This window comes from Syngnathus typhle, linkage group LG2 (assembly GCF_033458585.1).
Source record: "Syngnathus typhle isolate RoL2023-S1 ecotype Sweden linkage group LG2, RoL_Styp_1.0, whole genome shotgun sequence".
In the NCBI taxonomy this organism is placed as follows: domain Eukaryota; kingdom Metazoa; phylum Chordata; class Actinopteri; order Syngnathiformes; family Syngnathidae; genus Syngnathus; species Syngnathus typhle.
Window position 1 is genome coordinate 16,587,139 of NC_083739.1, and position 23,859 is coordinate 16,610,997.

The 23,859-nt window shown below is 42.4% G+C and overlaps 4 protein-coding genes across 4 annotated transcripts; 2 read left to right on the forward strand and 2 right to left on the reverse strand.

The window, feature by feature from the left end:
- Positions 1–113: 113 nt before the first annotated feature.
- LOC133145274 (PRELI domain containing protein 3B-like) lies at positions 114–2,625 on the forward strand. Its single transcript, XM_061268580.1, has 6 exons — positions 114–274; positions 841–1,009; positions 1,088–1,177; positions 1,335–1,405; positions 1,514–1,616; positions 1,705–2,625. The coding sequence occupies exons 1-6, from the start codon at positions 243–245 to the stop codon at positions 1,819–1,821; spliced, it is 582 nt and encodes a 193-aa protein (XP_061124564.1). The 5' UTR covers positions 114–242; the 3' UTR covers positions 1,822–2,625.
- Positions 2,626–2,772: 147 nt separating this feature from the next.
- On the reverse strand, positions 2,773–7,479 carry bpifcl (BPI fold containing family C, like). The gene is made up of 15 exons (XM_061268568.1): positions 7,227–7,479; positions 6,816–6,924; positions 6,531–6,662; positions 6,231–6,386; positions 6,090–6,153; positions 5,915–5,975; positions 5,713–5,804; positions 5,383–5,559; positions 5,219–5,278; positions 4,598–4,765; positions 4,296–4,363; positions 3,887–3,929; positions 3,755–3,818; positions 3,177–3,253; positions 2,773–3,101 (listed from the first exon to the last, which is right to left on the reverse strand). Exons 1-15 carry the CDS (start codon positions 7,324–7,326, stop codon positions 3,042–3,044), a joined length of 1,431 nt encoding a protein of 476 aa, XP_061124552.1. The 5' UTR covers positions 7,327–7,479; the 3' UTR covers positions 2,773–3,041.
- A 1,981-nt stretch (positions 7,480–9,460) lies between these two features.
- LOC133145285 (vesicular inhibitory amino acid transporter-like) lies at positions 9,461–12,554 on the reverse strand. The gene is made up of 2 exons (XM_061268603.1): positions 11,867–12,554; positions 9,461–11,126 (listed from the first exon to the last, which is right to left on the reverse strand). The coding sequence occupies exons 1-2, from the start codon at positions 12,236–12,238 to the stop codon at positions 9,939–9,941; spliced, it is 1,560 nt and encodes a 519-aa protein (XP_061124587.1). The 5' UTR covers positions 12,239–12,554; the 3' UTR covers positions 9,461–9,938.
- A 4,717-nt stretch (positions 12,555–17,271) lies between these two features.
- actr5 (actin related protein 5) lies at positions 17,272–21,922 on the forward strand. The gene is made up of 9 exons (XM_061272752.1): positions 17,272–17,652; positions 17,940–18,178; positions 18,583–18,752; positions 18,871–19,088; positions 19,315–19,479; positions 19,579–19,686; positions 20,047–20,186; positions 20,516–20,648; positions 21,440–21,922. Exons 1-9 carry the CDS (start codon positions 17,278–17,280, stop codon positions 21,758–21,760), a joined length of 1,869 nt encoding a protein of 622 aa, XP_061128736.1. The 5' UTR covers positions 17,272–17,277; the 3' UTR covers positions 21,761–21,922.
- Positions 21,923–23,859: the final 1,937 nt, after the last annotated feature.

Below are 23,859 nucleotides of genomic sequence, written 5' to 3' on the forward strand. Positions count from 1 at the left end.
GCCCACCATAAAAGAAATACCCTCTTCTAAAAGAAATACAGTGAAGTACTGTAAGGTAAATAATACAGTAAAAGACGAGTATATTATCTACCGCTCGGGGGAGTGTGTGAGTCGAGACCGCCTGAGAACTTTGTCTCTTCCGACCTTCCGTACGTCGGTCCTTTCTCCTTCCTAGCGGCGGTCAAGCTGTCACTTTAGCCCGCCCGGCTCCCGAACTCTGACGCACAAATCTGCCGACAAAAATGAAGATCTGGACGTCAGAGCACATTTTCAAGTAAGTGCCTTTGTCTTTTGTGTCTCGCCACGTTGCTGGGTGACCAGTAGCATAGTCATACCTCCTCGGAAATCGTTTATTACGCCCCTTCTACTTAGCTTGAGGCTAGCCACTTTAGCTAAGTTAGGGAACTTAGATTGTGTAAGAAGTGTCCCAGAGGGTAGCTAGTGTCGTTTTTGGTCGTGTCGTTGTTTATAACACGAAAGTTCTAGCAGGGAAACCCTGGAGAGCGGGGGGTGTCAACTCATTAATAACTTTGCACTGCAAGCTTAAAATTAATAAATTATACAGATCTGCTTTTTTTTTTTTAAATTTACAAAAGAACATTAAAGGAAAAAGGCAACCCGTAGGGTGATATTTTTATGTAATCACGTCTGGTATGCTTATCAAATCAGAATCTGACATAACCGCTATTACGTAACAGGCTGCCTGGCAAGACGGTGCCTAATGACGTATGCGTTTCCTATGTCAACAGCTGATCGAAACAATGTTACTGCTCAATAATAGGGTCGAATGACTCCAGATTTCTCCCTATACTCACCATACTGTCCCACATGGTTTTTCAGTCACCCATGGGAGACTGTGACAAAGGCAGCAATGCAGAAGTACCCCAACCCCATGAACCCAAACGTGTTTGGTGTGGATGTCCTGGACAGACGTGTGGACACAGAGGGACGGTTGCATAGTAAAAGACTGCTCAGCACAGAGTGGGGTCTTCCCGCCATTGCCAAATCCGTAAGTGCAAATAATCATTACTTGAAAAAAGTTTGGAATTATAAACGTTTTATGATAAGAAGTGTTGTTTTCCTGCAGATCATTGGTCTAACAAGAACATGCACTTATGTCCAAGAACATTCAGTGGTGGATCCCAAACAGAAGACATTTGAGCTCAAATCTACAAATGTGAGTCACCATGTACAGACTTGTGTGTGCATCTGATTCAATTTAAATGATGTTACAAAAGTTCATTTATTTCAGTAGTTCAGTTTGAAAGGAAAGCACATCGATTCATTAAACACATAACAAAACACTTTTCACAAGACCTGTTTGGTGTCTTCAGATCTCCTTCACTAACTTGGTGTCCGTGGATGAGAAGCTGACGTATAAGCCTCATCCCCAGGATGCCGACAAGTACGTTTTATTCTTCTGTCTTGACTGTAAATACTCACTGATGCACACGCTGTGCGGCACTTTTTGTTCGTCACAATGTTAAAGATGTATTGTCGTATTGTCGAGCAGAACGGTGCTGACCCAGGAGGCTCTGATCAGTGTGAAAGGTGTCAGCCTGAGCAGCTATCTCGAGGGCCTCATGGCCAACTCCATGTCTGTCAACGCTGGCAAGGTGAGAAGCACCAGAAACCTTCCAAACGCTGCTTTCCCACCTCCTCTGCTTTTCCCAACTAACCCTTTGTCCCGTTTGATGGTGTCAGGGCCGCGAGGCGATGGAGTGGGTTATCCGGCGCTTAAACACGGAAATCGAGGAGCTGGCAGCCACAGCTCGCGGCGCCATACGTGCACCCATGGCGGCGGCTGTTGCGGACAAATGATAGCGGGGGCCCTCCGCCCATCATGAACTGACACGCGTCTGTGATTATTGGTGCACCTCGACAGCCTAAGTACCGTAGCCTCTCCGAGCCACTTTTGGGCATGTGTGAGAGAGAGAGTTTAGAAAGTGTGTGTGTGTGAGCGAGAGAGTGACTTTATTTTATTCACACTGTGCCACAAGCTCATTTCTTCCATACCTTTCATCCCATTTTAACAAACGTCATGAAAACAGCTGTTATCTTTAAATGTGAGCTCCGAACGGCTGTTCCAAGACTTTGGAATATTCTGTTAGCGTAACAGGATTCTTCCACTTGAGAATTACGGCTGATCTTTTGGTTTGCGATCAGGTGGCAAGAAGGATTGAAATCTTCACATGTTCATCACACAAACCTTCAAGTGTTAACTACAACATGGTTGTGCAGGTATTCCCAATGTTGTGGCCAGTTGATGGAACTAACATGTCACAAATATTTTAGCGATATCACCCCAGTTTTGTGAAATGCTATCAAATATCTACTAACAGCAGCTTTTCTTTTTTGCAAGTTTTATTTACAATATGAAGACCTGTGTCTGGTTCAGACCATCCATCCTACACGCAGTGAAGTTTCTTTAACAAACTGTGATGCTTTTCTTACGGGGAACATTTAAAGAACAGCGGCTGTAAATAGGTTTATATTTATATTATGGTGGCGTTACATTCCAAGAATGTGAAGACGTAGCTAAAAGAAAGAAAAATGCACACTGACATTGTTTCAAAATAAAGTGATGCCATTGTTTCATGAGAACGATGGAGGTGGTGAATTTGACTGGCGGGTACTTTCTGTTCAACCTGTTGATGAATGTTGTTTACCGGCCTTTACTAGTAGCTTGGATATCAACATAAATGAGTACGTACATTAAAAAATTTTTTTTATGTGCAAACGGCTTGATAGAAATATACAACTTCCCCCATATGGCAGAAGAAAAATGTGTTTTATTTAAAGCAATCTTTCAACGCAACCAAGAACACCAGAATCAATATAAAATTAAAAAAATGTATGGTGTGTCTCTAATGAATGAAACTTCAGCAACTACATAGATACGGATAAACTATCCATCTATGACAAAGAACTATGAGCATGTGGGAATATGATCCGTCTAGCATGGCGATTTCTCATTAGCATTAAAATGTGCAAAGCGCGTTGAGTGCATGAGGCTTCATCGTGAGTCACACATCATGTGCTCAGTTGAAAATTGTGTCCTTCTCCAGCAGCTGGGCATCTGAACGAAAAGCTACAAATCCCTGTTTGTTGGAGCAAAAGGCAAAAATCAGTCAGCCCAAACAAAGACATTGTCTGCATTTACTTGCGGTACCTACCTTTTCTACTGTCAGAACTGAGTTGACCAGTTGTGCATATTTCGTGCGTGGTAAAGCAAAGCCTCTGGCCAGTTCCTCTGCAAGACAAATGCTGTCAATACCTTCTAGTGCCATCCATCCATGTTGTGACTTCAATAAACAAAAAAGCAAGTGTTTGGCCAAGGCTATTCCAACTACAGCTCAGGATCTACATACAGTCCACTCTGCTCTGGAATTTGGCCCAACAAGCAGTTTTTGTTTTTACAAAGAGTCCTGAAACATTTGCTGTATAAAATCAGACCTTTTCCTGCTATCCATTGTTTTATACCAATGCAAATGCCTACGTTTATAAATTTGTTTGGACCCAAACAAAAACTAACATAGTAGGCTGGCAAAGAATGGCCATGAGGTTAGATGATTGAAAATAAATGAGGACAATTTCATTTAAGTTGTAAATGTAGCTGTGTGAAAATTTAAGCATGACACCATCTACAAGATTTTGTGGCACATTTTCTTCTGGAAATTGCAGTCAAACTACTTGAATTACGCCGCAGAGGGACACACACACCAACACACACGCAACGAAAGACGAGGTTCACCATTCAGTGGTGGCAACACGGCTGCCTCGATTATCTTCTGTGCCAGCTCTTCCAATGCAACAGTCTGCAAAAGGAAGCACAAGTCACAAGGTAGCCATATTATACTGGATGACATGCCCGGTGAAACATTACCTTAAACGTTCCGATCTCAGTTTCTGCCAGAGTCAGAGTTAAACTGTTTGGAAAAGAGATAGCTGTGCATTACTTCGACTTTTGAAATACAGATGGCTTCACTGGTGGAGGAAGGATTCTCCTTGCGAGGCCATGTGGGGGAAGGGGTGGGGTCAAGGATATATTTGGGGGTCAGCAAAACAACAAAAATTCTTACAAACCCCAAACATTTCTTAAAAAATGTTGATAACAATTCAGCATATGTATGTTCCTGATAGGTGATGTGTGGAAATGTTGAAGAAAATTACTAAAACAATCAGAAAACATCCAAAAGTTAATTATTTAAATATTTGGGCTTGTTAGGGGAGGGGGGGCAGTTCCACCGCGGCCCAAGCCTCTAGCTCCGCCAGCTCGGCCTTTCTGCACTCACTTGTCCATTGTCACCAAGCCCTTCAGCCGTCCATCAGCGACCCACGCTTTGCCGCTGAAATCTGAGTCCTTAAAGAAAAAAAAAAACGAGCGTGATTATCAAGACTAAATATGCAAGCCTCAAGTCGAAGTTTAAAGCTATGATGGAGAGATGCAGAGAAAGAACAAGTATTTATTATGATATTATATTAATCGAACCGAACACTTTTTGTGTTTTACAGAGATGTGAAGATCCACAATGTGACTTTATTGTAACATCTACATTTATACCGTTAAATGGAACCAAAAAAAACTAGCACTCACCACATGAAGTTTAAACAGTGGGGTCAGGGTGGCATTAGGCTGGATGGCAAAGGCCTTGACTGCGCCCGACGAGGTCAGCGCGACAGCACCAGACCGGAAGGAAAATATCGGAGTGTTTCTGGCGTAAATCTGTACTGTCATCAGTAAGTCTGGAAACATCTTTGGGAGCTGTGGAATAAACGTTTGCGTTTAAAGTGTGTATATACCTGCACAGCAACTACTCAAATGGGGGCAGATGGACCTTTTTTAAAATGATTATCTTTGTGAATCATTGTGTCAAATATATTTTATGGAAAATGATAGAGGCTGTCGTTAAGGAGAATGGATATTCTAGCGATATTAAATATCGTTTTAGGTTGTGAATTCTCAAAATCCTTAGAGCAGAATACGAAGCAAAGGCATATGCCATTTGCTTATTAAGATGTCAAACGTGTTCATTAGAATTTAACTGACAAATTAGTATTTTATTTGCCCCTGATGTCTGCTTTGAAAGCCAAAAATATGATCATTTGGTGTTCATGTTTCATCTACAAAAACTCAAGTCATTGAGATATAGGCTAAAAAAAATGGCATGGGCTTAAAGACCCTGTAGGCTATATTGTAGTCACAAAATCCCATTACCTGTGGAATAAATTGACCCATCGAGTTTGTATTAAGACGCACCGGTGAGCTTGGAGGTATCTATGGAGAAAAATCAACATTTTTACCTCAAGGGGGGAAAAAAAGGCATCATTGCTTCTTCTGAATCTCTGAGAATGATCGGTTTGTCTTTCAGGTGAACTCACCATGCTGTCATTGATGAAGACCTGCAGTAAATCATCCGAGAAGTAGCTGAAGGAGGCTGAGTTGACAGTGAACTCAGACAAGCCCACTGACAGCATGTAAGATGGCTGTTCAGGTATGTCAAAAGGCAAGGCCACAAACGGGGGCTCCTTTGGACCTTTGACACTGTAAAATTCTCCCTTTAAACAGTTGACAAAACACCATTGGTATACATTACTGTTTAGTGTTTTAATATTATCATTATAGACAACCATGGTTTTGGTTCAATCATGATTCATTTTCAGCGTTTTTATTCTAAGGAGTTGAACAACATAACTTGTATGTTTCCTGACCTTGAGTCCAAGGTGAAGACTTGAAGCAGTGACAATCGGCAGGCCAACAAGAGGCAAGTCTAGAATGAGCTCTTGATTCACCTGAAAGTAAACTTCAAGGAGAGTTTTTATAATATAAATAATCGGATTTATCACCTATACTTGGAATTCATTTATTCGGGGATAAGAAGTAAACCTCAAGACTTATAGCATATTGCAATACCTTTCATGTCCTTTAGATGGCGGTCCAGGTTCGCAATGAGGTCATCCACAGCACGGCAACTCTGGTAAGATTAGACCAGTGATTCCCAATCACAATTGAGCAGCCAATTATTCAGTTAATTATTTTGAAAACGAATTTTTAATTAATTAAAAAAATATTATTTATTTTAACTCACCATGGCTTTTATTTGATCCTTGATACGTTTCTTGAATTGGGACTTAAAACTCCGGATGAGCCAGCTGTAGAGGTGAGATTGCAGTTCCTTTACATTTCATTACAAACGTAAAACAAGGTCCATGTGACCTAAGCGTGGTACCTCCTGTTGCCATAGAAATAGATGTCTATGTCGTCTATTTTAGAGCTGCAATTCGCGCTGGTTAAAGACAGATGTCCACCAGCATCCCTCCCCAGGTGCACTATGGAGACCAGGTCCACACCAAACAAGGCCATTTGAAAAGATCCACCTCCCTTTCTGAAAGTGCACAAAGAATAGAATACTAATATTGACCCACACTGAAGGATGGAGGACCTTCGGAACCGGGTACCAAACTGTGGACCAGTTAGTTGGGCACTACAACTGTAAATAATGATGGAATAAACAATTCATCCCACTTACATGAACGCCCAGTGGGCCTCCCAGTCTCCTGCGAGGGCAACATTGAGCCCTTTGATGGACATCTTCAAGGCAGAGAGGCCTTGGTAGAACTCAAAGGATGGTTCCGGAAAGTCACACTTTCTTACAGTAACACTAGAAGAAGCAGGGAGACACAAGTCATTATAACAATGTAGATGAGGGCCAGTGATTAGGATTGTTTAAGGAACCAAAAATTGGTCCTGTAGCAAGAGCAGCACAATTCTTTTCCATCCAATTGTCTTTGAATAGCGTCCGATGTGATCCTACCCTGTGAGTGTGTATCCTATGTGGACAAAGCTTCTTATTTCACCGGTAATGTTAGGTAGTGTGACTTGTTCCAACTTGTCCTGAATCCACCCTGCAGCCGCATGCCCCGCTGTGAGAGGAAGCACATGCACAACAAGATTATTATTGCTACATTCTTTCATTCAACTTCTTCAAGAATTATAGTTGACTCACACACAGTATTTCTTGTTTTCTTGGATGTTTTAACTTTAACATTGCAGATTAGATGCAACTCTTAAGAACTGAAAAAAATCAAACTAATACTCTGTAAATCTTTTATTTGTCAAGTCACTTGTATCTCAAGGCAGCACGCTTCAGACAGCGTTGTCAATTTTCCACAATGTGTCACTTTTAAAACATATGATTGAAATGTATTCATATGATTCATCTTACCATATTGAAGTCCTTTGTTGCTCACGATGACTCGAATCGCAGGATTTTCTCCACGGGCGCAATAGATGACCATGAGGACTATTAATACTCTTGCAAACATTTTGCGTCAGGAATCTGATGGCAACAGACGACTTGATTTGGATCCACTGGTTTTTAAAGCGTGTCCTGGGCGGTAATGGTTTATCATTTGAAGGCCTCCTCCTGACGCTTCAGCTTCCTGTATCTTACAACTGAGAACTGAAACTTAAAATAACATGACTGTGCGTGTGTGTGTGTGTGATGCCATGACTAACCACCCGCGAAATAGAAGTGAAACTTTGGGTTCTACCACTAACTTTCTAACACTTCATCAAATGAACAGTTTTCTTCATCCATTTTTTTTTTGTTCTACATAGTGTTTATACAGTGTTTTAAGTTCAACTAAAACATCCAAGTAGAATTGTACCATGTATATACGTTGATGGTGTATGCACAGTCGGATTTTTTTTTCCCACTCCTTGTAAGCAAACAGAATCACAAACCATAAAATATTCCATTTATTTATCGCTTGATTCCACAAATACTCTTTGTCTCACACACTGTGCTTAGTTGCATTAAACCACAATTGACAGGTTCAACGGGGAAAGCCGACAAACACTTGGCATACGACACGAGAAGGACCCACTTGCTTGCACGTTAAAATTCACTCCATCCAGAATGACATTGGAAACATCGAGAAAACAAACTAACCGACGAGCGCCACTGAGGTGGAAAAATAAATGCACAAAACTGACAAAAGAGAAGTATTATTCAAACAACTACACAGAAGATAGTTATGATTTTTTTTTTCTTTTTAATGTGCATCACCTTGACTGAAGGCTGCCTGCCCATTTCGACCACAGTTCAGTTGCCTATTAGGAGTGTTCCTATTGTTGTTAAGTTGTTAAATGGTACCAAAATACATAGTACCACAGCTACCACGGTAGAATTGTGCTAACAGGTGTAACTAGACGCTTTGTAACGTGTGATCGATTAAATTGGAAGATGAAAGATGACATTCCTTCGTGGCTACCTTCCTCCTTGTTATGATGTCACACTATTTAGCTTGCTATCACCCAAGCACCACACTCCCTACATGGAAACAAACTCCAGATCGTTCATGAGGTGAACCGAACTGGACTAGACTTTTAGTGGAAAGGTGGTTTTAGATTTGGGGAGTGTCCACACGAATACAGGTATTAAAAAACACACACACATACACACACAAAAGGCTTTTTTTTTTCGTGCCCTCATGCAAATGCCGGCCAGAGTGGAGATGTTCCAGAATACGCTTTTTATCACTTGCATAGAGATAGATATTACCTCACGATTGTGCAATGTTATTTAATTTAAAAACAGCAAAACTAAAATCATAGCCTCACTTAAATGGGAAGTCAAGTAAAAAAAAATCCTAACTTTACTATATTCTATGACCTTCCATTAATCTAAACATGGGATTCTGATTAATATCTTGTACGTGGAATATGAATGAAGCAGCAAATACACTCATTTTTATCTGTCTCAGGGGGCAGCCATTTTGCCACTTGCTGTCGACTGAAAATGACATCACAGTGTCTCAGGTCAGGTAACTTCCAAATACAGCTCAGCTTGCTAATGTTACGTGGCGAAACCCAGAAGAAAGGTGTTTGGTCATTATCTCAGCCCTTAGGCAATTTTCAGTTTAGATTAGTGGAAGCTCATAGGACATATTATTGTAAAGAACACTTGTCACGTAACTTCCGCTTTAGTCGGCTTCATTTTGTTCAATGGAAGGCATGAAAGTTAATTTGAGGTTGAATAGGTGGTTAGCATTAGTCAGTTATACGTCACAGGGCCAAGCTGAAGGTTGCCACCAATGTCCTACACTTTCTTTGTCTCGTGTTCTAGCTGTCTGGTTGCCCTTTGGCCCGATGCTGCCCCTCTCTGGTCAAATTGGTCTTTTCACCACACAATACTTACTGTTTGAGTTGTATGTCCAAACTTTTCCTGTGTGGGCTCATTTCGAAAAATGGAAGACTTTCAGGGCTACTTTGAAATCCTTTTACTGTCATTTATCCAACATGCTAAAACCACCTTCTCTCCTTTTCAACATCCACACTTTTCATGCCTTCCCACCCTCCACACAAACACACCATCCTGCCCTTTATTTTTTAATTGTAATTTCTCTATACCGCAAGAAAATGGTCGCCAGGCCACCAATGACCTGAGGCTTGACCTTGGAGGTCTCTCTTTTATGTCTATGGTCGAGAAGGTTTTTCATACAGATGTTTAATGTAGTTATGACTCTGCTAGCAATAGACTGCGCTGCATTCTATTTTCCATACAAATATGGGTTACGTTGTCGTAAAGTGAGGATTCCCTGTATTCGTAGATAACCTCCATTGTTTTTCCCTTTTTTTTTTTTTTTTTAAATCCAAGTCCAAATCTTACCATGCACACACTTATAATTTGGACCATGGTTCACTGCTTGGCAACTTTGGACACCCTCATTCAGGAGCACGTCCTGCATCCATTTACCATAGAAGCTATTTAACATCATGATTGTACAGTTTGTTATTGCACGTTTTCACAAAGGCAAAATGAAAAAGATTTCACACACACAATTCTCCTCACGGGCTTCTTTGTCGTAGTGGCCCACAAAGTGGGGAGCAGAGCGGGTCGGGGGGGAGGGTTAAAGGTCGTCACCGCTAGCTCTCAGTCATGGATATTGTACTTGAACGCCTCTATGAGACCTTCGATAGAGTGGATGAAGCCAGATATGGCGCAAATACCCCCAATGACAAAAATAGCGACGTCAAAGAAGACGTGGTGCCACAGGAGATTCCTCCACTGGAGCTTCAAGTGGAAGAGGCTGGGCAGCAGGAAGCAGAGACCAGCGCCTGTCAGGCTCCCGGTCAGACCCATGAGGAGGGCGAAATGGGGGACGAAGACGGCCATGAGCAAAGTGAAGACCACCAGAGCCACCCGGAGGCCCAGACCCCACGATTTTAACTGGCCGTTCGGCCCGTAGCAGTCGGGAAATAAGGCCCCCCCACCGTCTTGGAAAAGCGACTTCTCCAGGACCTCCACGGCGGCAAAGAAAGGCAGCGGGTAGGACAGCAGTGCCTTGGCCACCAGGAAAAGGTTAACCACTGCACGGATGGTGCCTGGCAGGTTATCTGTGATAACCTCCTTGGTGGCATCCGCCCAGGTTAGGTAGGCCACCAGTGCAAAGAGGCCTTTGAGGATGCAAGCGGAAATGTGGGTCCAGTCCATCATGCAGTGGAACTCGCTGGGCTTCTGCATGTTGCCCTCCAGGGAGGGGAGGAAGATCTGCGAGGTGTAGCTGAACACGATGATGCCGATGGAGATGGGGAACTTCTTGACGTCGATGTAGAACTTGACCTTCTCCCACGCCCAGTCCCGAGCCCGAGAAAGGCAGTAGGCGATGACTAGGACGTTGATGACGAAGTGGGCAAGAGTGCACAGAAGGCTGAACTTGGACACCGCCTTCAGGTTCTTGAGGAAGGCGCAGGGCAGCAAGGCAGCGGTGGCCACTACTGACCACGCCTTCTGCGAGATGGGAAAGCCCGGGAAGCTGTTGTACATTAGGTTGCCGCTCACCACCACGTACAGGATGCAAGTCATCACCAACTCGATGATCTGGGCCACGTTGACCACGTGACCGCCCAGCGCGGGGAACCGGGGTGCGCAGCACGCGTTGGCCACATCGACGTAAGAATCGCGTACGCGAACCTTTATGCCGTCCTCGTTCTCCTCGTAAAGACACGCGATGAGGATCTTGCCCGTATAGCAGCACACCACCGCGGCGAAGATGATGAGGAAGAGGCCCAGGTAGCCGCCGTGCAGGATGGCATAGGGGAGGCCGAGGACGAACATGCCCTGCGGACGAAACAAGCCCGGCTGAGCGGTCGCGGACCACGCGTGCTGGCAGGGCGGCCACGCACATTTGACTTAATCTGCACCCAATACGGTACAGGAAAAAAATAGCAGAAGAAGGATAATCACATGGAGGCGACGCTGTTAAAAATCAAACCGAGGACATTCCCGACGATACTAATTATTTTTCTACACGACGGACTCACTCGTTTCGATTCCTTCATTTTATTCTTAATGCTGCCGGTGCTGCAAAATTGTCTTTTTGAGCAGTTCAATATTACCTTGAATTCACAGATGAAAGGATTCAATTACACTCAATCCCCTTGCCATTATTATTTCATAATTCTAATAACAATGATGGAAATAATAGGCATTTGAATTAAATATCGTTTTTTATTGTGTGTGCTTATTGCGCTTTCTTTTGACCCATTTATACCTCTATTAAGTGACATTACGTAACATTTTTCATTATTCTATTATTCGTTCATGCTGATTGGCTGAGAGAAATCACGCAGCTTTATAGTAGTTGAACGTCCATTTATGTTACCAAATATGGTCATCGTTTGGGGGGGGAAAACTCACACACACGCACAAAATTGGATTCATTTAGCGTTGCATCCAAAGCAAGCGAATGCGCCACTTCACGTTCGTGTATTTAACCGCAAGTGTAAAATGGTTCAAGGTGACTCCTGAAGGCCTGATCACGCGTGGGAGGGCCCTCTTTTTCCAAACACACGACTTACCTGAATGGCATTGGTGACGTTCCAGCCAGCCTCCCAAGATGTGATTTTGGGCTTGTCCTCATCCAGGGATCCCCCAGTTTTGAGGCCCTGGGGCTTGGGGCCAGTGCCATCCCTCTGGTAGTGACTGTCCCCATCCTCCAGGCCGCACTCTCCGCCCTCGTCGTCGCCCTGTAAGACATCCATTTGCATGCCCTGCCTGTAGTCGTAGTCCAGGTCGTCGCATTCGGCAAATCCCACGCCCTCTTCATCCGTAGCGGCCTGGAAGCCCAGGCGGGCGAACACACCGCTGACCTTGGCCTGGGACTTGTTGGAGACCGTGTGGGCCGCATTGGTCAGCTTGTTGGTGAGCTTGTGGCGGATCAGGTGAGCCATTTTCTCTGCTTGAAAGATTTAATCCAAAAAAAGGAGGGCCTCGGTTGAGAAGAAAAAGCAAGATTATTTTTAGTCTCTTTTGCGGGGGTTCAATGCTGTGGATGCTGCAAAGTCATGCCTGTCGTCCTCAAGTGCCAAAACCCGCACGCACTCAAAATCCTCAGCCGTTTCTCTTGGCTCGCTCTTCCATTGTCCAAATCCAGTTTAAAAAATCTTTTGAGCAAACAAACAAAATTCCCAATAAAAAAATGTCCTCATTTGTACGAAAACGCCGTGGATTATTCAAATATATAATTAATTGCTTGTTGGTGCAGCGCTCCGATGTGTGACTGCATGCGTCGCGAGGGGACAAGGAAAGAGAGAGAGAGAGAAAGAGAGAGAGAGAGAGAGAGAGAGAGAGAGAGAGAGAGAGAGAGAGAGAGAGAGAGAGAGAGAGAGAGAGAGAGAGAGAGAGAGAGAGAGAGATCATGGTCAAGTGAGTCACGACAAATCGCGTGGAAAGTAAAAAAGAAAAAAACCCAGAGCAAGTCTGGGATAACGCTATGACATTATTATATGGATATATAAATCAGTATGCAAAATTATATCAGCAAATTTATAATGTAATGTAAAGGTACAGACCGTATAATAAATATACATCCATTGCATCAATGTGCAGTTTCGTAAATGGATACGTAACCTGACAGCATTTGTAAAATATTGATATTTCTATTTAAATATGACTGAACGGGTGCCTTCTGATTGCTCTCTTTATTGCTCTTTAATACTACTACTACTACTACTACTACTACTACTACTACTACAACTACTACTAATAATAATAATAATAATAATAATGATAATAATAATAATAACAATAATAAATGCGTTTTGCCAGTTCATTCGTGTTTACTTTAATTAATGGTGCGCATCTTATAATAACTATATACATTTATGAGAACAGCTGTGTGCCATTGTGGAATGGCCACTAGGAATAGTTTTAATTTTATTTCCTCTGTAAAATTATAAAAGACATTTCAGTGCATTTTCCTTTTGGGAATATTTCTTTTTTAAGCCAACGCGCCCCCATTTCAGTGCAATAATAAAGCAAAAAGCAAAGGCCTCCCCCAACGAGAGGTTTGCTCATGCATGCGTGCACTCTGCAAATTTGCTCATTTAAACATCCAGGTTGCTGATGAGCAGCATGCAAGCAGCAGGCTGCGAGGATGCAACTCGTTGCTGATATGATGAACATGCCTGCATGCCGCACATGGCCCGCAGCAAGCAAGCAAGCAAGCACCGTGGACAGCGCCAACCCATCCATATGGACGCACACGGGCGATATGCTGCAAGGTTTTTCAAAGACGTTTTTATTTTTTTTTACCATTTTATGCATTTCTTGTAAAGATAATATGGATTTTTTTTATTCCATGCAAGACATGCGCGTATGTGTATCTCATTGTGATAGACGACATCGCAACTCCATAATCTGCTGTGACAATGCTGGGGGAAATCGTCTTCCCCCGCATCTTGCTCGCAAAAAAAAAAAAGGAAGTATGGGGGAAGCACGAAGGCATTCATTTTGTGCGCGTGTATTTTATGGAGAATCTTCTGTGGGTTTGCTCTGAGTAGCCTAGCAACTTTAAAATGACCAAAAAAAGAAAGAATTAAAAAAAAAAAAGCTATATGGAAGACGACGAGACAAAATGTATTAAGCAGCCAGAGGATAAGAGAAAGTTGCGCATATTTTCATGCTTGGCTTGCATTGGCTACTGTGCATGGCCCAGCTGCTATTTGTGGTCATGCTCACACAGTGTTGGTTTGTGTTAGTGTGTCACCCACGTCTGGGGAGACGTGAACGCGTGCGTGTGTATGTCTGTGTGTACATGTGCGTGCGCGCGTGTGTGGTGAGGAGATAGAGAGAGTCCTCCAGGCATCTCTACCATCCCCCTTGCCTTCACCACATCACAAAGTGGATCGGCTGCAAATGTCACATGTATTCGCGTAATGTCAAAAGAAATAAATGAGCACAGACTATTTGGATGATTTAAAAACAAATATTTCAACAATCGACAAGGATATAATATTTAAAAATTGGCTCTATTTACTATTTATTCTGGATCAAGTCGAAATTCAACAATATTAAAATACATCGATTTATAATTATATTTACCTCTCATGATGATTTCTTTTATCTGTTTAGGACAGACATAGATTATTTTTGCCTTTTTATTCTTCAAAAGGTCTGTTAAATTTGTTATCAAGGAGACCGATTTACCTTCTGTTGCTACAAAAAGGATTAATTCTACCCCATGTGAGCGTGCTCACACGCCCGCGTGTGTGGGGGGCTGATACGGAGGGGCTTAGTTGCATTTTAACACTGCTGACTGGGAGAAGTAATCTCTGATAGTTGCCATGGTCACCGTAATTGGAAAGAGTGTGTGCGCGCGTGTGTTTTAGCGTGAAGTGTGGTGAAATTTTATTCAAACGAATTCGCTAGCATTTGTTTCAACATTTAGATTTGTTGCAATTTTCTCACATCGAAATAAATGTAAGTATGGAAACTTTGAAAAAAAAAAAGATTATTATCGAAATTAGAGATTTATTAGTGCAGGTGCACAAACACACGAATTACCATTTGACCCCAAAAGAGGAAGTAGCTGCCCTATATGGCTTGAAGGACCACAAAGTGAATAAAGCTGTTGTGACAGACTCTGTGGTGAGGGGGGTGTAAGAATGAGTGTGTGTTTTGATTGTCATGGAGAGATAGAGGCTAAAATGTGTGTGTGTGTGTGTGAGCGCCTGTGTGTGTGTGTGCGCGCCTGTGTGTATGTGTGAGTGATGCATGGGTATGTGTGTGCGCTCACAGTTATGACAGGTTGTGGAGAAAAGTCATGGAGGTTGAAGGGGAGGTGACGGTAGTGTGGCTCTGAAATATCAAGTGTCCTAAGTCAAACCTTTGTCTGTCCACAAAATTGGAGTAAATGTGACATTTTGTGGCTCATTTTAAGCACCCGTTGTTGTTCATGAAAATAACATCTACTATTTGTGCAGATCATAAACAAGAGCAATGTGTGTGTAGATGTAATGGGTGGTCCATACATTTCCCCCAAATTCCTGATGGCCACCATGCCCCTGTTATCAAAAAGAAATGCTTATTGATATGCTTTGGTTTATTGTGTTATATTTAATGTTACTAATGGTCAAATGTTTACAGATTAATAACAGTACAGTTAGCATTTTAAGTGCCACAACAATTTATTTATTTATTGTGTAACAAATAAATAAGTAAAATGGACGTGTATATTTATTCAAAACATAACAACTGGTCGGAAATTGACATTTGGTATAAAAAGCATGACTAAATACAGAAATAAATAAATACATTCCATTCCATTCTGGCCAGTGGCGGTGGAGTGGCCCTCGCCACACCTGGCAACCCCCTAGTGGCACCCTAGAGAAACAAAAGAAAAGATCGATCATCATGTTAAAAAAACTTGACATGTTAAGATTTGAAATAATCATAATTGTTACTTTATATTGTCATACCACATAATTCACACCATAAAAAAATAAAATCCCAACTTCACTACTAGAGTAGTTCAGTTTTCACATCAGTGTAATTTTAGCACATTAGATTTACATTTGCAATACCAAACTAATTTTGAATATTGCAGTCTTTTTCTTTCCAGTAAAGAAGAAGCATCTTTTCATCTCTCGTTCACCTGATGACTTTTCCCACAAAGGTCAATGACAGGTGATTTTGATTTTCCAACATGTTCGTGGATTGTGTGTGACGCATCCGCTATGTTTGTGGATGGTGTATCACATCTGCCGTGTTTGCAGATTTCGACAGCATATGTGTGAGTGTGTGCGTGCGTGTGTGTGTATGACTTGAGTGCAAAATGTCCACATTTGTGGACTCTATTGCAGCGTTCTGCTCTCCTCATCGCTCAACTCCCCCACATGCCTTGTTGGAGACTAACTGTCCTTTTGTGCCTCGACAAAATGGAGGCATCACAAGAGCGCCAGTATAAGCGGGATGGACATTCCTATCAGACCTTTGAGGTACCCTGTGTTTGTGTGTGTGTGTGTGTGTGCGTGTGTGTGTGCATGTGTGTGTGAGAGAGTGAGAGAGAGAAAGAGAGCGAGAGAGACAGAGACGTGAGGGCATGTGCATTTGAAGCATTCACTGAGATGAGAGTAAGTAAGCATGTTTTGTGTCTATTGGTCATGTAAGTGAGTACGTCACCGTGTTGTGTGTATACGTGTATGAGTTTGAGAATGTGAGTTGACCCAGATCTGCTTATTAGCATCCGGGTGGAGGGGTGGCGTGGGGGTGGGGGGGGTGGGGTGGGGGCAACAGTCACTTAGAGCTTTGTGCCTGAGCAGTGAACTGTGCTCATGTTTTGGTGACACACCATCATACAGCATCCCTTCTCCACACAAACACACGCTTGTCCTACCTTCAACATCTTTCATTTCCTGCCCTCAAATGACAGCACTAACCAAGAAAATAAACATGAACAACGATACTGTTTTCTGTATTGGTGATTTCTTGTTATTCACACAGACAGCCTGAAGGTGAACTAATATTATGACCTTGTGTATTATGACAGCATTCCCAGTGGCACGAAATGAACGCATCAAAATATATGCATATGCATATGCCTTTCACTTCTGTGGCTTTAAAATCTCAACCTCTTTATTTATTTATTTATTTATTTATTTATTTATTTATTTATTTATTTATTTATTTATTTATTTATTTATTTATTTATTTATTTATTTATTTATTTATTTATTTATTTATTTATTTATTTATTTATTTATTTATTTATTTATTATTTAGTTTTAATTTTAGGCAAGCCAAATACAACACATTGACTTGAGTACAGAAAATAAAGACTTGCACTTGATGTCTTCCCATTACGGTATTTTAACAGCAAACGTTCAAGAAAACATTCAAGCCAACCTCAATAGAGCGTCAACTAACACGGAACGTACAACTCGATCGTTTATGGTTACTCGGATCTGTTTTCCTGTGACACACTTCCAAAATGGCCACCCCGCAACAACCGGTATGCCAAATATTTTCATTTCGGGACTGCAAAGCTTCTCCCGATCCGATTTTAGATCCTTTGACGGCCTCATGTGGAACAGCGACCCCCATCGTAATCGACAACGGCTCCTTCCAGACCAGGGCCGACTGGGCGACGGTGGATTTGGACTCTCCGCGGCTGCTCTTTCGGTCGGTGGCGGCGCGCAGCAGAGGAGCCGCCCGGAGCGAGACCCAGATCGGGAACGACATTCCCAACCTGGAGCCTCTGCGGTGGCTACTCAAGAGTCAGTTCGACCGGAATGTTGTGGTCAACTTTGAGATCCAGGAGCTGATTTTCGACCATGTGTTTACTCACTTGGGAATTACCTCCGAGGTTAGTGTCAATGTCACGAGTGCCTTGACCTATTGTTGTGGTCGAGTTATCCGACTTGTTTGAAGCTCTATTTGATTCTTTTACTGCCCAGAAATGTTTATCATACAAATAGTTATCATGACTTAAATCTTGTGATAGCGTACATCAGTGATTGACTACTGTGGTGACTGAGCTCATTACAAATTCGGGTTGCGTTGCTGCACCGCTGTAATAAACAAAGGACCCGATTCATCAAAGAAATATGTGTCATTTCTTTATTCCAAGTTCACTCATATTGTGTATTTCAGGACCGTGTGGAGCATCCCATCGTGTTGACTGAGGCGCCCTGCAACCCTTTGCACTGCCGCCAAATGATGTCAGAGTTGCTGTTCGAGTGTTACGGGATCCCTCACGTCTCCTACGGAGTGGACGCCTTATACAGTTTCCATCACACCAACAATCAGAGGAATCTACAGGCCCCGCAGACCGGGATGATTTTGTCTTCGGGGTACCACTGCTCGCACATCCTGCCTGTTCTCAACGGCAGGTGTGGAACCACTATCAGTATCCTCTTCTGTTTGTTGTCTAATTATCTTCAAAATCAAGAAAATGTTTGGTTTTAATTGTTTACAGATAATATTTAGGGGATTATCTTCAATTTCACAGTGGAATAGTGTTTCGAAATTCAGGCAAATCAAAAGGCAACCAGCATCCACTTTGCTGTGGTTTACTGTTTGCAATGTCCCTAATATTTTGACAACCTGTACAGTAGTAATACATTGATTTACAGCTCTCTGGATGATGCAGTAGTTGGACATAGATAGATGAATAAATCATAAAAATCATCCCCGATCTGACTGTTTCGTTGTAATTTTCTTAGAGCTCTTTACTAGAAAGGCATCAGATTCCCATTGTTGTTCCAATGACTCTTTTATTTTGCCTCCCTTCTAGATTAGATGCGGTGAACTGTAAGCGTGTGAATGTGGCGGGAGGCCAGGCTGCAGCCTACCTGCAGAGACTTCTGCAGCTTAAATATCCAGGCCACCTGCCCGCCATCACGCTCAGCCGTATGGAGGAGCTGCTGCATGAGCACAGCTACACCGCTGTGGATTATCAAGAAGGTGCAGGGGGAGGCAGCGTATTCTTGAAATGAGAGTGAATCTCAAGTCTTTCTGTTATTCCATCAAAACCTGAATCATGTATTGAACCATTGCTTTTGTTTTCTTCACTCTTCTCCAGAGTTGGACAAATGGCGCAGCCCGGAGTTTTACGAGCGCGAGGTTCACCGAATGCAACTTCCCTTCTCTGGCAAATTGCCCGGCGGCTGTGTGAGTGTGGAGGAGAGGCAGGAGAGGAGAGCGCAGCAGCTCAGGCGGCTCCAGGAGATCAATGCTCGACGCCGTGGGGAGAAACTACATCAGGACCAGGAGAGGCTGGACAGACTGATGGCCGTACAGGTAAGAGATATTTTGTCTGTACACTCGCTCGCTCGCTCGCTCGCTCACTCACTCGCTCGCTCGCTCGCTCACTCGCTCGCTCGCTCCCTCACTCACTCACTCACTCACTCACTCACTCACTCACTCACTCACTCACTCACTCACTCACTCACTCACTCACTCACTCACTCACTCACTGCAACTGCGTTTTATGGAACAGCACCCTCTTGTGTTTGTGTACATATAGGAGCTGCTGGAGGATGGCTTATTGGATCAGTTCCACAAGAATTTGGTTAAGCTCAACATGGACTCGGCCGAGGAGCTGCAGTCGTACATCAGCAAACTGCAGCTGGCTGTGGAGCTGGGCCGCCAAAAACTGCTGCACAGCGACGGCGCTGAGGGAAAGACAGAGGTCAAGCGGATGAAGATGTTTCTCAAGTTTTAGAATGTAGTGCCTTAACGCACTGTGGAGCTTACGCCGACTTGACGCTTTTCTCGCTCTTTCCTCCAGGTGTCCGAGTTGGAACAGCACATGGAGGAGGGCGACGGCATGGCGATGATGTATCCTGACTTCTCTGAGGAGACTCTGTCAGAAAAGCCTAACGGGAATGTGGTCCAGGTAGGGTGGAAAACAAACAAAATAATAAAATTTAAAAAAATTATGAATGAATTTTAATTTAATTTTGACAACATGAATGTTTAAAGAACAAAAAAAGTCCCCCCGACACACACATTTAAACTCCAAAATGACATGGAAATCAAAAATTCAATTAAAATGTTTTTTTTTTCTCTCCAATAAACTATCTTCCAGTTCTGTGCGACAATATTTATGAATTTCCCTTTATTCCCATGGAAAAGTTCATGCTCAAAATTTTCAGAATTCTGCAATGCTAAGCTTATCCAAAGACTTCTCACATTCCCGTGTATGGAAAAATGTCAAGATGATCACAAAGGTTACCAAAGAATGATCTTTCTTCAGCCGGCCTTCAACATGGCGGAATACCACCAACTGTTTGTGGGCACGGAACGTCTGCGTTGTCCCGAGATCCTTTTCCAGCCCTCGCTGACTGGAGAAGACCAGATGGGGATAATGGAGACACTTCAGTATGTATTGGCCAGGTAAGGATGCCATAAATCCCGTCATTGGCGGACTAACGTCTAAAATCTAATTTATCTAACCATCCAAATCCTGATCCCACTTTTGATGTGGGTAAATTAAATGGCACGACAGAATCTTCTTTTCCAGTCCATATTTTGTCCACTAATCATCAGACTCGCTCTACCTATTTGGTCTCCCAGTATGGAAACAAACCAAAACGTGTCCCAGTTTTAGTAGAATGGAATCGAAATAAAGAAATATAAACAATGTTAGACACTATTAGCTGATTCGGGGTCAAATGTTGCATATGATTAAAACATTCTTTGCTTCTTTTCCTGGTGATGTTCAGGTACACTCCTGAGCAGCAGGAGGCACTGGTGAGCAATGTATTCTTGACCGGAGGAAACATGCAGTATCCAGGCATGAAGGAAAGGATGGAGAGGGAGCTGCTCGCTATTCGACCATTTCAGTCTCACTTTAAGGTACTCCATGATGCTTGCTTTGTTTGTGTGAATATTCTCAGGTTTATGCAATATTTCTCAAAAGTGAGGACACCGCCTTCCTTTTTGAAAATCCACAATGTCTCACTTTCAAACTTATTTTACCTGCAATGGCAAAGTATTTATTTGGTTGTTGAATTGCACATGTAGTTGTTGGACAGGTACTCAACACTAACAAACAAATATTTTTGTACAAAGTTACAAACATTTGAAAAAACGTATTATTTATCGTACTTGCTGATTCCCATAAAGATCCGATTGTTGCAAGCTTTCTAATTACTGTACACGCGTATACCGTGATTTTCAAATGGCCCAACTGTAATTGGGCGTTTTTCAAGTGACGAGCTGTTGCAGAGGTTCAGAAGCGTATGGCTAGATGCCCACTAGATGGCGCCAGACCCAAACCTTCCAGAATCCGTCTTCATTTTTTACATCATTACTGAGCAGTCAGTTTGCTATTTTTGACCTCGTATTTTCTGTTTCTCTTAATGAGTCAATTAAGGCACCAGCTAAGACAAATTAGAAGCTGCTAGAAGTGAAAAAGGCAAAACATGAACAAAAAACTTGTGAAAGTGAACTGAAATCTTTAGCAATTAAAGATAAATCATTTTTTCTTTACATTCTTGAAATTATTACAGTATGTATTCAACAGTAAAATGCCGTGTGTCGTCATTGTCTATCAAGAATGTCTGACATCCCATTTTTTACATACAACTGTCCAAATGATGTGCCTCCACACATCTTGGTGTGTCATGGGCTTTATCCCCCCCCAGGTGACGATGGCAACACAGCCGACCCTGGGTGCGTGGCTGGGGGCCAGAGACTGGGCCCTGGAGCACCCTCCTGGTGGTGATGGTGGAGTAGCAGCTGGATGGATCAGCCGGCAAGACTACGAGGAGAAGGGAGGCGAGTACCTTAGCGAGCACTGCGCCTCCAATGCCTTTGTCCCCATAAAGATCAACAGGACGCTTCCCGCTCGGCAGGCCGAACCCTCTGTCACCATGCCGACGGGAGCTTCTGAACCAGTTGGCATGGTTACGTCAGCTCTTAGTTCCTCTTCTTCTACTTTAGCAGCTCCCATGGTCTCATCCTAGAGTTTTGTGACTGCATATGTACAGTATTTGTGTACAGCATTGTTCTTTTCAGGGCAAGAAAGTCAAAATGGACGACACATGCCTCCCTGAATAAGAGCCAATCAGCATAGAAAATCTGCCCGACGTATAATCTGTACATTTGTAAATAAACTTTTTTTTTTATGTAGACTCAGTTTATTAACAATACTTACTCAGCAAACATGATTCTTTCATCTCCTCACCAAACTACTCGTTTTTTTTCACTTTGATTTGGGTTTTTCAAACGATTTGTAATTGATGGTTGTGTAAAACAATGTAATAGTACGAAGCTGGAGACTTGATATTTATTTATTACAGGAATTCATAACCCTCAAATACAGACAAGCTGAATATTCAGTTAGGTTATCACTAACCAACGGTAACACATTAGTTAAGTCTGTGAAAAATTGCACACTCTTAAAAATGTTGAGTTAAAAACAACCCGGTTTAGGTTAAAAATCGGACTGCACAAAACAACCCATTTTTTGTGCAAAACAACAAATTGGGTTCTTTTTTTGGTAAAGCAACACAAAGTTGGGTCAAACAGTATAACGCTAATTGACTATTGGACAAAATTCTTACACAAACCAATTCATGTCACCGGTTTCGAAACCTTGAAATAAACCGAAGATCTGTGTGATACGCTGCCGATGAAGAAAACATAATAGATAGAAATCTCTACGGTATTTTTCAATGCCCTTCCTCATCCTCAAATTATCCAAGCATTTCCCCAAATTGTTATTTTAAAGTGGTGCACACGGATGCGTGTGTGCGCGTGCGCTGTATGTAGGGCATGCATATTGTCAACGTGACAAACATCTGCAGTCTAATAGCCTTTCATGTGAAACTGCCAATGTTCAAGCTTCAAACCTTCTGCCATGCAGCCTGTACTGTTTCTCCTCAAACCACGCACGCACAGGGATAGAGGGAGGTTAATTGTCGGACAACCACTCTTGCGAATTATGACTGCAGGATGTTTGTCTCAAATTTAACAAGGTTGATTTAAAAAAAAAAAAAAGGAGCAATGTTTATGTGTGTGTGTTTAGTGCTTTTTCATATGCTGCAACGCTTCTGATGGGTAAGAGTAAACTGCTGGTGCAACTTCATGACACTGCAAAAAGGTTCATTTTAAGTTCAGTTGATACTTTTTTTTTCTTCCTAAAACGGGGGTTTGTTTCTTCTCCATTTTGTTATATAATTCCCCTTGAAACACACTTTTTGTCTCAGGCCTAAAGTCTGATGAACCTCTACTAATAATACAAGTCAGCGTTACGCACTTGAAGCGCAAAGCTTTCTTGCTACATCATGCAGGTTGTGTTTATTTTTAAACAGGGATCTCTTTGCGTCAATTAGGAAGATTAATGGTGTGCTGCAGTCTTCCAGACCAGTGGTCACACTAGGCACTCTTCTTTGGGACAACAGACCAAAGAGTTTAGTGACAGAAATGCTGGCAAACAATCACAAAGACATATAAAATAAAATTGTTGCTGTATAAATTCAATGTACCGTATTTTCCGCCCTATAAGGCGCACCTAAAAACCTAAAATTTTCTCAAAAACCAACAGTGCGCCTTATAGTCCGGTGCACCTTATATATGGACCAAATTCCTAAATTCAAACTGGCCCGAAGTATTGTGTCATGAAATCAATCATAAGTGGCCCGCTGAAGACTATGAATCATGACTCAAAAAGACTATGGATCATTATTTTATGATTATAAAGTAATTTGTTCCATCTGAAGTTGAAATAAAAAAGATAAAATGGAGAATGATTAGAAATCTGACATGATGCATTAATGGTGCGCCTTATAGTCCGGTGCGCCTTATATAAGGATAAAGTTTTAAAATGGGCCATTCATTGAAGGTGCGCCTTATAGTCCGGTGCGCCTTATAGGCCGGAAAATACGGTAAACTCATAGTGAAGTACAAACTATAATGGGTGTGCTCACTTTTGTTAGATGCTGTACATACATTTTGGTGTTTGTGAATGGCCAGGCTCATGTTTTCACAATGTGTAACTGGACGCTCACATACATATTTACATTGGGTATGGAAGGACGGGCAAATGTTTGTGCTTGTTCTT